Here is a 15,214-nt window from a genome sequence, read left to right on the forward strand (position 1 = left end):
TCTCCTCTCCTCCCCATTCCACTGTCCTGGGCTGTTGGGTCACATCTCCTGGGATACGGGATGTCATCAACCAGTGTGAAATGCAAGGTAATTCTGACTTCCTGAAGCAGCTCCAAGTTTAGCAGAGGATTTTTTTCCCCTTCAAACTTTTTCCTCTGTGGATTTTTCCATCAAAACACATTATTTAAAAAGAACATTCACTTAGAGCTGCCTGATCCCAGGTGCCTCAAAGCTAGTAGCAACATTCCTGTAGCAACATTTGAGCAACTGGGAAAAAACTCTTCTATTAGATGCTGTGCGTGAAGTGAGATACACAGAGATTCCTGAACAACCCCATGATCTGAAAAAGGGGAAAAAATATTTTATTGTTCTCCTTCCCCTCTCTTTCTTTCCCTCTCCCTTTCACCACACAAAAAGCTGTATAAGAAAAAGAAGCCAAAAGGCAGGAGAGGAATAACTTGCAGCTTCCCGGATTCCAACAGCCAAGGTGTGATGCCCACAGCTAAAACTGGGTTGAATAAGTGCAGCAGTTCCAAAAGTTACTGCTCAGACCTTTAGTCAGCACACAACAAATGAACTCACCTCACAATCTTTGGGATTTGTAACACTTATGGAAAGATCATCCTCTGTGTTCCCTGATTTTCCAGCATACAGGAAGACTCCTAATCCTTAGAGTAACAGCCAGAGCGTTTTCAAAATCCCACAGCATTGGCTGAATTTCATCCTCACACTGCCCTGTGAACAAGTTCTTACCGCTGCTGAGTCTCATGTTTGGAAATCCTGGCTGATAACACAGCCCCAAGTCACCCATGTTTTCTTGCAGCCTTTACTTCCCTGGAAGGTTTTGTTTTCTGGAAATGCTCTCTCTAATTGTGTGGAAACCAGGCCAGTTTTCCAAAATTCTTTTATCACAGACAAAGCATCTCAGAGAGGAGCTATCGACTACACCAAGGTAAACACAGTGAGAGTGAAATGAAAGAGTTTGCTTTAGGTTGATGGTAACAAAAGACATGGCCCCATCCCATAATTATCTTAGGAGTAAAATGATGGATGGAGGTGAATCTAAAGAGCATATTATAATCTACTTAAAAAGCAAGATGCCAAGACACAGTATTTGTTCTGCCTCTTTATGAGCTGACATAAAACTTGCTCTGAAAACTGCTTGACTAAGTAATTCAGCCAGATGTTCACCTCCTTTGCATGGAGGCAGAATTTGGAAAATATTACATTTTTCAAAATTGCTGATGGCAGGGATCTATTCCCTCCCTCCTGTAAAAAGTGGTCCATGGGCTGGCTGACAGCTGAGTGTTGACCAAATTTCTATTTTTCCTTCATGTTTTAGAGGCTGAGAGGAGAGCCCTGGAGCCTGCTAGTCCACTTAGTGTTGTCTGCTGACGGCAGGGGAAGCTGTTCACTTCCAGCAAATACCCATGTAAAGCATCCATGTGGGAAAGGGGTTCCTATTTTGAGAGGAGAAGGCTCCTTTTCAAACAGATATTGCAAAGATGATCAGCACCCACTATCAGCTGTTAAAGATGAATTTTTTTTGGTGTTTTTGTTGGCTTTCAAGTTTTAATCTCTTTTGTAGGGTCATTGGTACCTCAGCCTAGTCCTGTCCCTGGCAGCACCAGGGAGGTGAGGACAGGCTGAAGGTGTCACTTCCCTATAGAATATTCCCTTACAGCACAGAGACTGAACCTGCTATAGCCATTTTATTGTCAACCAACCCCGTGGGATTTTCCTCCCTTAAATTTGCTCTTACCTTTAGAACTCGCATTATTTCTGTACGTGACAACCCCTGTGCTGGCAGAGGTGTGCCTGGGTGCACCAAAGTCACAGAAAAATCTGCCAGAGACATTTAATTCCATAAATTCCCCAGTCTCAAGGGGCACTTTCTAAGAGCAGTTAAGTCCAGGCAAGTGCAAGTAGATGCCAGTGACATTTTAGACACAAAGTGCTTCACTCCCACCGTTCCACCAGACAGACAGACTCTGAAAATCCTGGTGGACACATAATCACCTGTACAAAACCTGATTTTTTGCCAGCTCTTAACTGTACTATCTATATCATCTGTACTGCAACCATCAGCAATAAATGCATCTAACTGTGCACTGGGCTCAGACAGTGATTGTTAAGTTAAAATCCTACACTGGTACCAAAGCACTTGGCTATTACTTTTGTTGAAAGAGGAGAGAAAAAATAAAAGTGTAGTTTACCTTCAGAATTTCCCTGTGTGAATCCCAGGAACCAAGTAAAACACAATATTGTCCAGAGAAAGCAGAATCCCCTAAAAATGGAAGAAAAAAAAATGCATTTCTACAACAACAGTAACAAAACCAATTCCATTGTTAAAGTTCTTCTCCTTGATCCCAAGTCCAGCAAAGGCAGTGACAGGAAGTAGATCCAGGCTGAGACCTTCTTTTTCTGTTTCAAAGTAATCTGAACCCACTGAACTTAGTGGAAAGGTTTCCCAGGGGAATTAGGAGCTTTGAACAAGGAGCAGCCCTGTGTTTTGAGAGGCAGGGCCATCACTGCTGGGCCATCAGTGCCTTTGCTGCTGCTGCTCTTTGGCACTCAGCCCACCCAGGACAGACCACCAGAAATGCAGGGGAATGGAGAAATCATTCAGAGCTGGGAGGCCCCAAAGCCCTGCCAGGAGTGCACTGTGGAGACACGGGTAGGAAATGGGCTGGCACTCAGTGCCCTGTCACCTCAGCAAACACATCCTGAGTCCTCCTGCTTAACAGTATCCTAAGCATGCAAAACCCTACATGGGTCTGTTTCTCATTTTACACCCAGGTGCAAAGCTGGGGGCAGCTTCTCACCACTCAGCACCCACTGAGAACCTTCTCACAAGCCTGGCATGGCAGGAAAGTTTGGAAAATGGGAGATGCACAGACTTCCAACCCTGTGCTCTCACAGACCCTTCCATGGCTGAGAGGGAATTCGACAAACCTCTCTGTTAGCTCAGCTTTAAGCCTTCAAGTGCCATTGAAAACAGCAGCTCAGGGGAAAAAACCTTTTACCAGAAAGGTAGCTAAAACCCCCCCTTTCCCCCATCAGCTTCCTTGATTTGTAGCCAGCTAAAGAACATGGGAAACTCCTCGGTTAGGCTCACTAAAAGCTGTCAGTGGAAAGTTTGAAGATTGAATTCCCTCATCTTCTAGAGAGGATATTTAACAGCTTCATCAGCAGAGGCTGCTGGAAGAACAGACAGAAATGTAAGCTACAGAAAGTGCTCAGGCAGGACGCAGCAGTGTGGGACATCCACAGGTTGTTTGTCACTTCAGCCCAGCCAGGGTGAGCACTGGACTGTGCAAAGCCATGCCAAAGTGCAGCTTGCTCCTCTCTCCACATCTGATGCATAAGCCATGAATCAAACCACTCTCCTCCTGCCATCAAGCCTCAGCTTTAGCCCAAGAAATCATTCTCTGAGACAATGTATTACCCTGGCCAATCCTCACCCAGCGCAGGACACCCTTTCCCAGACCTAAAACAAAGCCACAGTGATTTACATCAGTGGGGAAACCTGGCCTTGAATGTAAAAATCCATCCAGGAATCCAGCCACTAACTAATATTTTAAGGATTAAAGAGATAAAATCCTGGAGTGCTCCCACATCAACTGGGAAAGAAATGAGCTGAAGCAATCCATGTCCTCCTTTGCTGTTTCCATCACCCTGACACTGGGCTGCACATTTCAGGAGCTCTGGGAGTGCTTTAGTTTATGGAAGAACAGCCAGGAATAGCCCAGTCCTGGTGTTCTTTTGCCATATCCTAACCAGGAGACCCTCACCACAATGCAGGGATCTCCAGCTGGGGTGCCCTGGCTCTTTTCTGACAGCTGCATCCCTTGGGATGCTGTTGGGATGGAGACACTGCCAGGCCCAAGGAGAGCTGCCCCAGCACCTCCAGGGAGTGCAGGAAGGGAAGCAGAACAGGATGATTCTTCATGGCCACTTCTGCCAGTTTTTTTTCTTTTTTTTTGCAATGAGAGACGCTAAAATCCACTTCACAAGATAACCTGAATTTCTGTGCTCATCTCCAACACAGTTTAAGATGTGGACACAATTCCATGTGTGCATGGAGCAAAGACCTGACTGGGTATCACCAGCTGGGCTTGACTGCCTGATGGAGCACGGGAGGGCAGGGATGGGGATCATCACCAGCAGCACCCCCAGGTGTTAAGAACCTGGTGAGGTGAGGACCTGATCTGGTGAGGATCAATTTGTACAACCACTGCCACCCACAACACTCTCAAGTCCACTTTTTGGGGTTTTTTTGAGGGGTACCTTGACAAACCAAACTCCTTGTTGATTGACACAATGAGGAGAACAAGTCTTGGGGGAAAATCCAGCACGTAATTTCATTCCAGTGACACTCTTGGGCTGTAAAGGAGACTGCACAGTGTGGGATCCAGCTGGCCCCAGCCCTGCTCCTGGACCCCTCACATGGCCAACACCGTCAGAGCTGAGAGCGGGGCCGGGTGCCAAAACACTGGAGAAAAACACTTTGGCAAAATTCACCAACTTAATGGAAAAAGCAAAAGCAGCTTCCAAATGGCAGCTCTGTGAGTGATGGGGCTGTTAATTATCCCAGGGTTTTTAATGCAGGCTCTTTTTCCGTTACAGCTCTGCAGCCACAGAGCTGCACAAGCAGCTCAAGTATTTTCTCCTTATATAGAGCTATCAAACCCACCTTGCCTTTATCTCAGCTTCCTCCCGTGAGCAGTCATTTCCACTCTATCAAGAGACACCACTGAAGGTGTTTATTTATTTTATTCACAGGCTCTGGGAGTACCACAATGAGGATCCTGGAGAAGAGAATGCTCAAGAGAGAACTCAGAGCACCTTCCAGTGCCTAAAGGGGCTCCAATAGAGATGGAAAGTGACTTTGGACAGGGGCATGGAGGGATAGGACAAAGAGGAATGCTTTAAACTGAAGATGGGCACATTTAGAATTGATATTGGGAATAAATTGTTGCCTGTGAAGGTTGTGAGACACAGGTTGGCCAGAGCAGCTGTGGCTGCCCCATCACTGCAAGTGTCCAAGGCCAGGCTGGACAGGGCTTGGAGCAGTCTGGGATAGTGGAAGGTGTCCTTGCCTATGGCAGGGGATGGAATGGGATGAACTTTCATGGTTCCTTCCAACCCAAAGCACTGCTGCAGCCCCTGGGTGTAGAGGTGCCCCAGAGCACACATGATGCAAGCTCACATGAGCCTTTAAAGGTTTCCAATGCAGACACCAACTCCCTTTATAGCAAACTGAAGTTACTGACTGACTGCAGCTCAATTTTACTTCCCTACTTTTGGCAAAGCCCTGTGGATCAGTCCACGGGAACTGCCCAGTGCCAGGAGTCCAAGGAAAAGTACAACTGAGAGGGACAGAGAAGCACAAAACCCTCATTCCCTTCTGACCAGACAAGGGCTGGAATGGAGCCCTGCACTGAGTTAAGGACAGCGGGAACACAACAGCCTTCAGGGTAAACTTGGTCACAAATTATCCTCGAGGAAGTGACAATTTGACAAAGCTGAGGCAACCTGTAAAATAATTGTGATCAGCTAATTCCCCACTATTTCTGGAATTGGTTTGGAACAATTTCAGCTTTTTTTTTAAATAAAAGGGTTGCCCTGACTTAAAATAAGAAGTCCAAATGATTTTGACATCTTGTTTGTTTAGATGATGGGTTGATGCTGAAGGAAATATTTCAAGTGCCCATGGCAGCATTTAATTTTTTATTTTGTTTTCTCCGTCATTTACAGTGGGGAAATGGCTTTGAGATTGCAAACATTACTGCAAGGTGGAAAAACAATTCCCCCACCACTTTTCTCCACTCAGGTGTATATTCTTCCTGCTCAAAAGACCACAAAGCCAGCTGGAGGCTGAAAATTGCTTTTCAAGAAAAGCAAACCCGCATTTCTAGCTGTATCTTAAAAAGGAGAAAATGCACGTGTGGCTTAAGATCCTTTGCACATGACTGGAGGTGATATTCTGTAAGTTTAGACAAACAGGAAGCAAATCACAACCTATAAACTGAGGCTCTAAATTGTACTGTGCATTGATTCCATCCCAGCTTTTTGGGGTAGAAATCTTATTTTGTACCAGCGACCTCCTCTGTGGAGCTTCTGGGGCTTCTGGAAATGATGGTATTTCTCCACTCCCCCTCAATTTCTGGCAAGAGCAATGGAAACACACAACTATGTGGATGTCCCCATATTGACCCTGCTCAGTCCTTTGCTGGACCTCTCCTGCAGTATAAATGAGGTATTGACTTACACCTCCAGGCAAAGATTTTGTACACAGGCACTGCTGCAAAACCCCAGTGTGATAAGGGCAAAGTTTCTGAAACATCTGAAATACTATTACTTTTCAATCCCCATTCAGCAGCTACATTTTTAAGGAAAAGTATTGAGCAGACAAAGAGATATGGCCCCTAGAAATCCATTCTTAAGGTCATTTAAAAATACTAAAAAACCAGAGTGGTCTAGAAAATGTCAATATTAAGTAAGGAAAAATTATATCCCTATCCCTGGAAATGCTCAAGGCCAAGTTGGATAGGGCTTAGACCAACCTGGTCTACAGGGAGGTGTCCCTGCCTATAGCAGGAGAGTTGGATCCATAAAGATCTGATCTTTGCTCATCTGGCACCTACAGCTCCTCTGAGGGCTTTTCCAGAGGGCCATCCTGACCTGCAGTGCACAGAGGTGGGGATGAGGCACCAGCATGGCCAGGGTGACCTCACCCCTTGTCCTCTCAGGGGTTTAGGTTGGCGCCTGCAGACAGAGGGCTGAAGGGTCCCAAATTGCTGGTTCTTGTCCTCCTGAGCGGAGCTGGAGCCTGTGCACTCACTGCACAGAGCTGTCCCAGAGCTGAGCTGCTCCTGCGGCCAACCTGCTTGCCCACATGAGAGATGCCACAGTGATAGGGCTCAAACACCCTGCAGGCAGCTCCCAGCAGCTCTCCACAGTGGGGGATCCTTCCTGGGAACCCGTCACTCGCCTGCCCTTCCCTCCCATCCCTGTCTGTCTGTCTGTCTGTCTGTCTGTCTGTCTGGGATATTGGCTTTGCTGCTGTGTGAAGTGACAACACTCAGTGCTGGCCCTGGCCTTTGTGTTCTCCAGTAACTGGAGCCCTCCACAAACAGAAGTGCTAAGCCTGATCTGTCATCTAACTCCTTTTTTGTCCTTCCAACAAACGCCTTTGCATTCCTTCATTTTGTGAATGGGGTTTGGCAGAGCCATATAGAATTCCCCATTGTTTCCATTTGCTTCACTAAAAGCGTCCATCACTTCTACTCATGTCCCCAACAAATTGGCAAAGAAAGGGAAGGGGGAAAAATAAACCCCACAAACCCAGGGTTTGTCCCTGGGCAGAGATTTACAACACCAATCTCACCACAAACCTGGGCAGCCTTCAGTCAGTAGCAGAATCCCCATGAACAGAGATATTAAGCAGGGCAGATTTTAACCCCTCAACCCATTGCAGAAAGGGGATGAAGCTGGAGCTTTATTTTAATAAAGCACTCAGACAGACACATGGAAATAGCAGGAGGGTGGTCCTGGACTATGACACTGTCTATCCCTCATGGGACACATCTCCAGGTGCAATTGCCTCCTCTCTACCCCCAAGCACCCAGCACACACATCATTTGCCACCCTATTGCTGGATTTGTCCAGCAGTGCCATAATCTGTCCCCAGATCACCTGCCCAGCTTGCAAGCAATCCTCTTTTCCTCTTGAAAAGGATCCATGCCTCCCTGCAGCCCTTTTAGGCCTTCCCAGGGCTGACCCACCCTGATGATGGTGCCTGATGGTGCCACCAGCCCAGGGCTGGGACAGCAGGCTGTCACCATCAGAGGTCTCCAGGAGCACTGAGCCTCCCCCATGGCCAGCAAGGGGCCCTGGGGATGAACGGGCCAAAGACACACAACCTCAGTGGAACAGCACCTGGACCCGTGCTCCACGTGCAGTGCAATGCAAACCCCTGTGTTTTGGGGCACCTGTGCTCACCAAAAATTACCAAGAGAACCACTCTAATCTTGAATAGCCTATACAACTTGGTGTTCTTCTGCTTTTGCAAACCTTGGCAGCTCAAGTCTTCCAGCACACTCTGCGACTGCCGCTCCTCCCCTGGGGAGCGAGCCCTGCCACTGTCACCTGCAGGTCTCCTGTGGGGCCACCAGCTCCCCGGCCACCAGCTCTGCTCCAGAGACAGCTGCAGGAGTGCTGGAACAAGAGGGACCCCAGTGCCACCAGCCCTGCTCCAGAAGGACCTGCAGGAGTGCTGGAACAAGAAGGACCCCCAGAGCCACACGGGGATCACTCCTATCACCAGCTGTCCCCAGGTAGCAAGGGTGGCCTGGTGACCCCAAGGACAGGCCAGCCGCGGGCTCAGGGCACCGTCCCCAGGAGCAGTGACCTCAAGGGGACCCTGGAGCCGTGGGATGCACGGCGCTCTGCCAAGGGAATCCAACCCAGCACCGAAATTCCCTCCGGGAGAGGATGCGAAGGGCAGCAAGCGACCTCTGCTGAGGAGGGACCGGAGCAGCACACGGCGGGGGACAGGCCAGGGGCACCCCGGACAAAAGGCGCTGGTTCCGAGGCACCGGGACACGCCACAGGCACATTGCCCAGGGCACTGCACGGCTCCAGGGCTGTGCCAGCCGGGGACACCCCGGGGCACACCGGCAGCTGCTCTGGCCACTCCTGGGTCCGAGCCGCGCTCGCACGGCTCCGGGCTGTCCCCGGGCAGGAGCTGGCACCTGGGCATCATCTCGCTGTCCCCATAGGCAGAGTGATGCCTGCTGCCCAGTCAGAGGCTGTGCTGGTGCCGAGTGTCGCTGCAGAGCGCTGCCCGTCCCCTCGCCGTGTGTGACACGCTGCTCCTGCTCATTCAAAGGAACCTTTCTCTGCCCGTCCTCCCCTTGGGGCTGCTCCCTTTCTGACGCCAGCCACCCTTGCACGGTCCCAGGCGGTTCTCCCAGACCATGCCCAGCAGTACAAAGGTGTACATGCGAGATGCTGCAGTTACCAGCGGCTCCAGACACGCCACAGCCACATCCACGCGAAAAAACCAAAAAAAATCCCAAACAAAACCCCCACACCGCAAGAACCCTAAAGCGCTGAGGTTCAGCCCTTGTGAGTATATAAACACACAGAAAACTTGTCAAGGAGAGCAGTTGCAGCCCCTGGAAGGGGTCAGGGCTCTCCGTGTGACTCCACACACAGACTGAGCCTCCAAAGGGAGCTGCACATTCACGCACCCCCGGCTCCGGAATGGGGTGGATGCGGCAGGATGACCCCGGCCCTGGAGGGGGGCTGCCCCCAAACCCCCCGGCCCCGGTCCCCCTCTTTCCCCCATCTCCCAGCCCAGCCGGGCACAGGGATCCCTGTACACAACTTTTTCAAACTGCCAGGCAGAAGAATCCCAGCCTTTCCAAGGGAGTGTCGGTAAATCATCAGTACATCCGACAACGCAGCCAGCGGGATTAACCCTTTGCGGGATCCCGGGAAAACAACAACAACAAACAACAAAACCGCCACCAACAACGCGTTTAACACTGAAAACAGTAAAATCTGGTCCCGGCTGTGGCAGAAGGGGGGCGGGCAGGGTGTGCGCCGGGATCTTTCCATGCACGGATGGAGAGGGAGCCGCGTTTTGTGTGTGCCGAGCACATGAAGAGCACCGAGCCTCAGCCCCCCGGGCTCTCCCAGCTCCCGCAGCACCACCCAGGTGCCCGTGTCCCCAAAGGACAGGGTGGCAGCAGCATCCCCAGGATCTCCCAGGAGGGGCTGGGACCCCCCCGTGCAGGGCAGCGCTGCGAGGGGCAGCGGATCCGCTCCTGCATCAGCCTGGGGGCTGCAGGGGCCTCCCGGAGCAGCCCCCGGGGCTGGGAGCCGCTGTCCCTGTGCTGGGTTTGGGGGGGCCGGGGGGCTCCTCCTGCCCATCCCCGCACAGCGCAGCCCCATTTCCCCGCGCCCCGCTCCGCAGCGTGGCCTCCCTGCCCGCAGCCCGTTCTCCTCTGCAGAGCGGGAGTTTTCACATCATCCCCTGGCACAGGAATGTCTTCCCCCGGCCCGTTCCCAAATCCCTGCGGCTCCCCGGCACCCCCAGCCCGCCCGGGATTCCCTTCCCCAGCGCGGAGTAGCGGAGTTTGTACTCACCCCCTGCCTGCCGCTGTAGCTCTGAGTCTGGAGACCGGCTCTGATTCCGGCTCCATCACGTTTTAGTGCATTGTCTCTTTCGGGCAATTTTTGCGGCAATCCATCAGAAATCGGGGGGTAAGGCGGTTTGTGGGTACATCCTTCCCAGGAGCTCGGCTCTCTGCCTCGCTAAGGGGTTCGGCTGTGTCACAGACACCCCTGGCCCGGACGGCTCACTCCTTCCTCCTTCTCTTCTGGGTCCTTTTGCTTACACAGATCTTTTAATCCCATTTAACTCCCTCTCGGCAGACTGCAATTACCTTGGAAAAAGGAGAGAGAACACAAAGTACACTCTAGGAAGCCAGGCTGGCCCATGGTCGCTGGATTTCTTGCCTTTTTTCTCCTCTCCTTATAAATAGTGCAATTTCTGTGATCTCTGATTCCCAAAGTCCGTGATTTCAAGTGTTTTCTCTTAGCTGTTACATTTTTTGTTGTTGGTTGGTTGGTGGTTGTAATTATTATTTTTATTTGCAATGCAGATGTGCCTCCCACCCCCCAAGGATCTCTCCTCTGGACTTAGAGAGAAGACGAAAAGGCAGATTTTGAGAAATGAAAATTATTTAAGGATGTCCTTACTGCCTCTCTCTGCTGCCCTCCTCTGTAATAGTGAAGCATTTGCGAGAAATTATACAAAATAAATAAATAAATTGGGGAAAAAAAAAAAAAAGAGAGAGAGAAGAGAAGAAGAAGAAGGAAGAAAGAAAGAAAAAAAGAAACTCTTTTGGCCAGAACTGCAGGGAAATAATTGAAGACCCTGTCCAGGCTCCAAGGAGGGAAGCACAGGCCCTTCTGCTGATGGAAATTGCAGCCCCCTGCACTCACCTGTCCAGGAGCCCCAAACTGGCCTGGACCCGCCTTATAAAGTATCTGCCATGGCTTTTCCCTTGGGATCAGCGCTTGGTGCAGGCAAGCACCAAGCTGGGAGCCTGTGGATGGGACTCAGGCTTGGGGGAGAAAAGTCCTCCATGCCCCTGTTCCCCTCCTTGAGCTGCTCTGCTTCCCCAGGGCATCTCCAGAGCCCCTCTCGGCCCAGCCCCGAGGGATGGAAGGAACGGGGCAGTGAGTTTCCCTATGCGAGCTCCACCAGAACAAGCTGGATCCCAAATCCTCTTGGCCAGCTCTGGCAGGAGAGGGGACTTCCACATGTGGATAAAACCTTCATCCCTGCTTCCCCTCCTCATCCAAAGTCCCACCCAGCCAGCCCTGGAGCCACCGGCAGCTCCCTGAGGCAGGTGAGGGCAGCGGTGCCACCTCCTGCCTGCACCCCTGGGTGCCCCCTGGGTGTCCCTGCATCCCTGGGTGTCCCTGCACCCCTGGGTGTCCCCTGGATGTCCCCGCACCCCTGGGTGTCCCCTGCCCTGCTCCCTCCCCTGCCAGCCCCTCTGCCTCGGGCACTTACTCTGCAGCGAGCTGAGAGCCTGAGCAGCATCTCCGTGCAACCCCATGGCCCTGGGCATTCATTGTCCCAGCAGCTCACGGCAATTGCTACTTCTTAAAAAATAATACGATCCCCCAGGACAAGGAGACAGGGCTGCAGGGTAAGGGATGGGGTGCAGGGTAAAGGGATGGGGCTGCAGGGTCAGGGGACCCCCAGGGCAAGGGGACAGGGCTGCAGAGACTACAGGACCCCCAGGACAAGGGGGCAGGGCTGAAGGGCCTACAGGAGCCCCAGGGCAAGGGGACAGGGCTGCAGGGCTTACAGGATCCCCCAGGACAAGGGGACAGGGCTGAAGGGCCTACAGGATCCCCCAGGACAAGGGGACAGGGCTGCAGGGCTTACAGGATCCCCCAGGACAAGGGGACAGGGCTGAAGGGCTTACAGGATCCCCCAGGACAAGGGGGCAGGGCTGAAGGGCTTACAGGATCCCCCAGGACAAGGGGGCAGGGCTGCAGGGCTTACAGGAGCCCCAGGGCAAGGGGACAGAGCTGCAGGGGCCACAGGACCCCCAGGACAAGGGGACAGGGCTGAAGGGCTTACAGGATCCCCCAGGACAAGGGGACAGGGCTGCAGGGCACAGGGCAGGTCCTGCGAGGTGCTGAGCACCCAGCACAGCCCCCAGACCCCAGTGTGGCTCTGCCATCAAGGCTGAGCCGCCCCAGCGGCTCCCCCCACAAAGGTGCTCTGTGTCTTGCTGCATTATCCGTCCCCTGAGATGGGGAAGGGCTGAAGCACCTCACAGCTGGGCATGGGCACTGAACTTATCCACTCCCCATGAAAAATACAGAAAAAATACACAAAACACAGCCACAGGCAGGACCCCGCATCGACCCACCAAGTACCTGAACTCGAGGCTGGAGGAGAGTGATGTCACATCACGTTCAGACCAGAAAATTCAAGGACCCACTGGCCTGACTCAGCAATGCAGGCTTTACTCAAAAACCTGACCTCAGAGCGTGGCCAAAAGTTGAGGTTTTCCCCATAAATCAGATCTCCTGTATGACATCTTCTGCTACCACGCATGCCAAGGGCTTCTCTCCCTTAATGCATATATTTGGTTTAGTTGTGCTTGCTGGCTGGAGCTGTGGTTTTCCATCTCCCAGTTTCTATAGGCAGAAGATTTTATTCATACCTTTGCTCTGAAGCATCTGCATTTTGCTTCCTTTCTCGCTGTAGCGGATGAAGTTTTTAAGTAGAGACAGCAAAAAAAATTTGAAACAAGCAGCGTTGGCACTGGGGTTAACTAACAGCCTCACAGTTCCTCTGTCCTCCACAAAACCTTCTCAGAAGGGTGCAGCTAAGTTACACATCCTTGTCAGAAATTCCTGTTCACAGAAAAACGTGTCCCAAACCCCTCTGAAAGGCCAGGAACTCAGATGACCCAAACAGTGCAGCTTTGAGGACTGTGACTTTAGGGACAGCAGGCAGTGACACAGCTTGTCAGAATCACCATAAAATCTCTATTTTTCTTAGCTATTTTTTCCCCCAGCTGTTCTTTCCATGTTTCTCAGTCACACATTCCTCACTGAGAAACATATTCTAGCCATGCTGAAGTGTTTAAGATAAAGCTTTAATCAATTAAAAAAACCTCCATCTTCACATAATTGTGGGTTAATCCCTCTGCTGTTGAATATACCTTAGGTTCTCCTACTTATTTCTTCCTTTTCTATTTTCTGAATGCAGCAAATATTTAGTAAACTCCCTTTCCCTCAAAGAAAACCAAACCCCACCCTACCCAGAAATGAACAAGGCCTGGCTTTTCAGACAGAGGGACAAAAGGAAAGGAAAACGATGTGCTGCATCTTTTTGCAAAGATTTATCCAAAGTGGATGTGCATGGGTAGTGGGAAAAGACTGGTGATGCTTCAGGTCCACAGCATCTCACCAAGGACCACCATAAAACTCACTGACAGCCTCAGCCTCAAATCCTCTGCCCACATTTGCTCCCATGAACATTTTCAAACCAAACACATGCCTGAAAGCTTTGCTAGCACGAAGACATAAATGTATCCCAGCAGTAGGAAAAAGGGAATTACTTTAAAACAAAAGGAAACCCAACATTGCTGAAGCCAAGACTTGTGCCAAGTGAATTCAGGTTCAAAAATTAGACCTCATTCTTCAAAAAGAGAAAAGCCACAACATATGATCTGAATAGAAATATATTTAGCAGATTTATTTTTCTTCCCTTCCAAATTTAAATAGGAGCCATTTTAAAACACTAAATAAACTGAAGTAAAACAGCACAGCAGTGAAACGAGAAAAAGGAAAAAAAAAGAAAAAAAAGGAATTGGAATTGAATAGTTTAATTAGCCAAAAAAATAAAAAGTACAGGGGAGGAAGAAATGCCACCGCACAACATGGGGGACAGGGAACAGAACACTTGCTTTTGATGAAACACACTCTCTCAAAAAAAGCAGCATGTCATTACAGCCTGAATCAATACAGCACCTTAAACATTCCCCCCTATTTAGCCACTTGCCAGAGGAACCAGTACCCACCTCTGCTCAGGAGCTGCAGCTCGGTTAAGCATCAAGGCTCTCATTAATGCAGTTTTGTCCCTTTGCTCCTCTCAGCAAAGCGAGTGTGGAGGCAGCTGGAGCCAGGGCCGGCGGTGTCACAGTGCCTGTGTGACACACAGAGCCCAGCTCCACAGAACAGAGGATCCCAGCCCAACCTGGACCTACCAGCCCACTTTGGCTTGGCCTGGAGGACAAGCTGAATTACACTGCAGTCATTTGCACCTTTGCCCAAGCCCAAAAAGTATCCTGGATCACTCACTGCCCCCAGAACTCACAAGGAATTACAGGGATGTATTTGGATATATTTAGATAAATACTCCATTCAGGTTTCAAAACCGTGGCAGAACCAGGCAGAAGTGAAAACCGCGGCACCGGAAAAACTTGTGGGAGGGATCAAACAAACAGGCGAAGGAAAGGTGGGATAAAGAGCCTTTCACTCCCTGCTGGGCTGGGGATCCACACCCAGCCTGGAGCAGGAGTGTCTAAACTTGGTGCCTGGCTAAGAGCTGCTGGAGCCAGGGGAGAAGGGAGCAGGGTGATGGTGCCAGCCGGGGTGGGAGAGCTGTGCAGGGAGAGCAGGGCTGCGGGCACGGCTGGGGCAGGGACCGGGGATTCAGCAGGCACAGGAGAGGGGCTCATCCCAGCCCAGACACGGGCACAGCACCCAGCAGGGTACAGCAGGGCTGATCCCAGCCCAGACACGGGCACAGCACCCCGGGCAGGGCACAGCACCCTGGGCACAGCACCTGGCAGGGCACAGCATCCCAGCAAGGGCACAGCACCCTAGGCACAGCATCCCAGGAAGGCAGAGCAGGGCCAATCCCAGCCCAGACACGGGCACAGCACCCCGGGCAGGGCACAGCACCCTGGGCACAGCATCCCCAGGAAAGCACAGCACCCGGCAGGGACACAGCAGGGCTGATCCCAGCCTGCACACGGGCACATAACCCTGGCAGGGCACAACACCCGGCAGGGCACAGGAGGGCTCATCCCAATCCACACCCAGGCACAGCACCCCTGGCAGGGCCCAGCAGGGCTGATCCCAGCTCGCACCCGGG

The 15,214-nt window shown here is 51.3% G+C and overlaps 1 protein-coding gene across 5 annotated transcripts in view; it reads right to left on the reverse strand.

The window, feature by feature from the left end:
- The window catches only part of LOC102035001 (collagen alpha-1(XXVII) chain), a 146,847-nt gene extending 132,604 nt beyond the window's left edge, over positions 1–14,243 (reverse strand). For 3 of the 5 annotated variants that reach the window (XR_004081746.1, XM_031057213.1, XM_031057210.1), the window contains exons 1-3: positions 14,136–14,243; positions 10,162–10,460; positions 2,217–2,287 (exon numbers count right to left, since the gene is read on the reverse strand). Coding sequence is in view for 4 of the 5 variants with exons in the window: in XM_031057213.1 (XP_030913073.1) it covers positions 2,217–2,287; positions 10,162–10,217 (127 nt within the window). In the remaining variant the exon portion in view is untranslated. Of the gene's footprint in view, positions 1–2,216; positions 2,288–10,161; positions 10,716–11,599; positions 11,702–14,135 lie in introns of those variants that run through there. The other 2 variants (XM_031057212.1, XM_031057211.1) reach the window with 2 other exon arrangements.
- Between the last annotated feature and the right edge of the window lie 971 nt (positions 14,244–15,214).

This window comes from Geospiza fortis, unplaced genomic scaffold, assembly GCF_000277835.1.
Source record: "Geospiza fortis unplaced genomic scaffold, GeoFor_1.0 scaffold27, whole genome shotgun sequence".
NCBI classification, from domain to species: Eukaryota; Metazoa; Chordata; class Aves; order Passeriformes; family Thraupidae; genus Geospiza; species Geospiza fortis.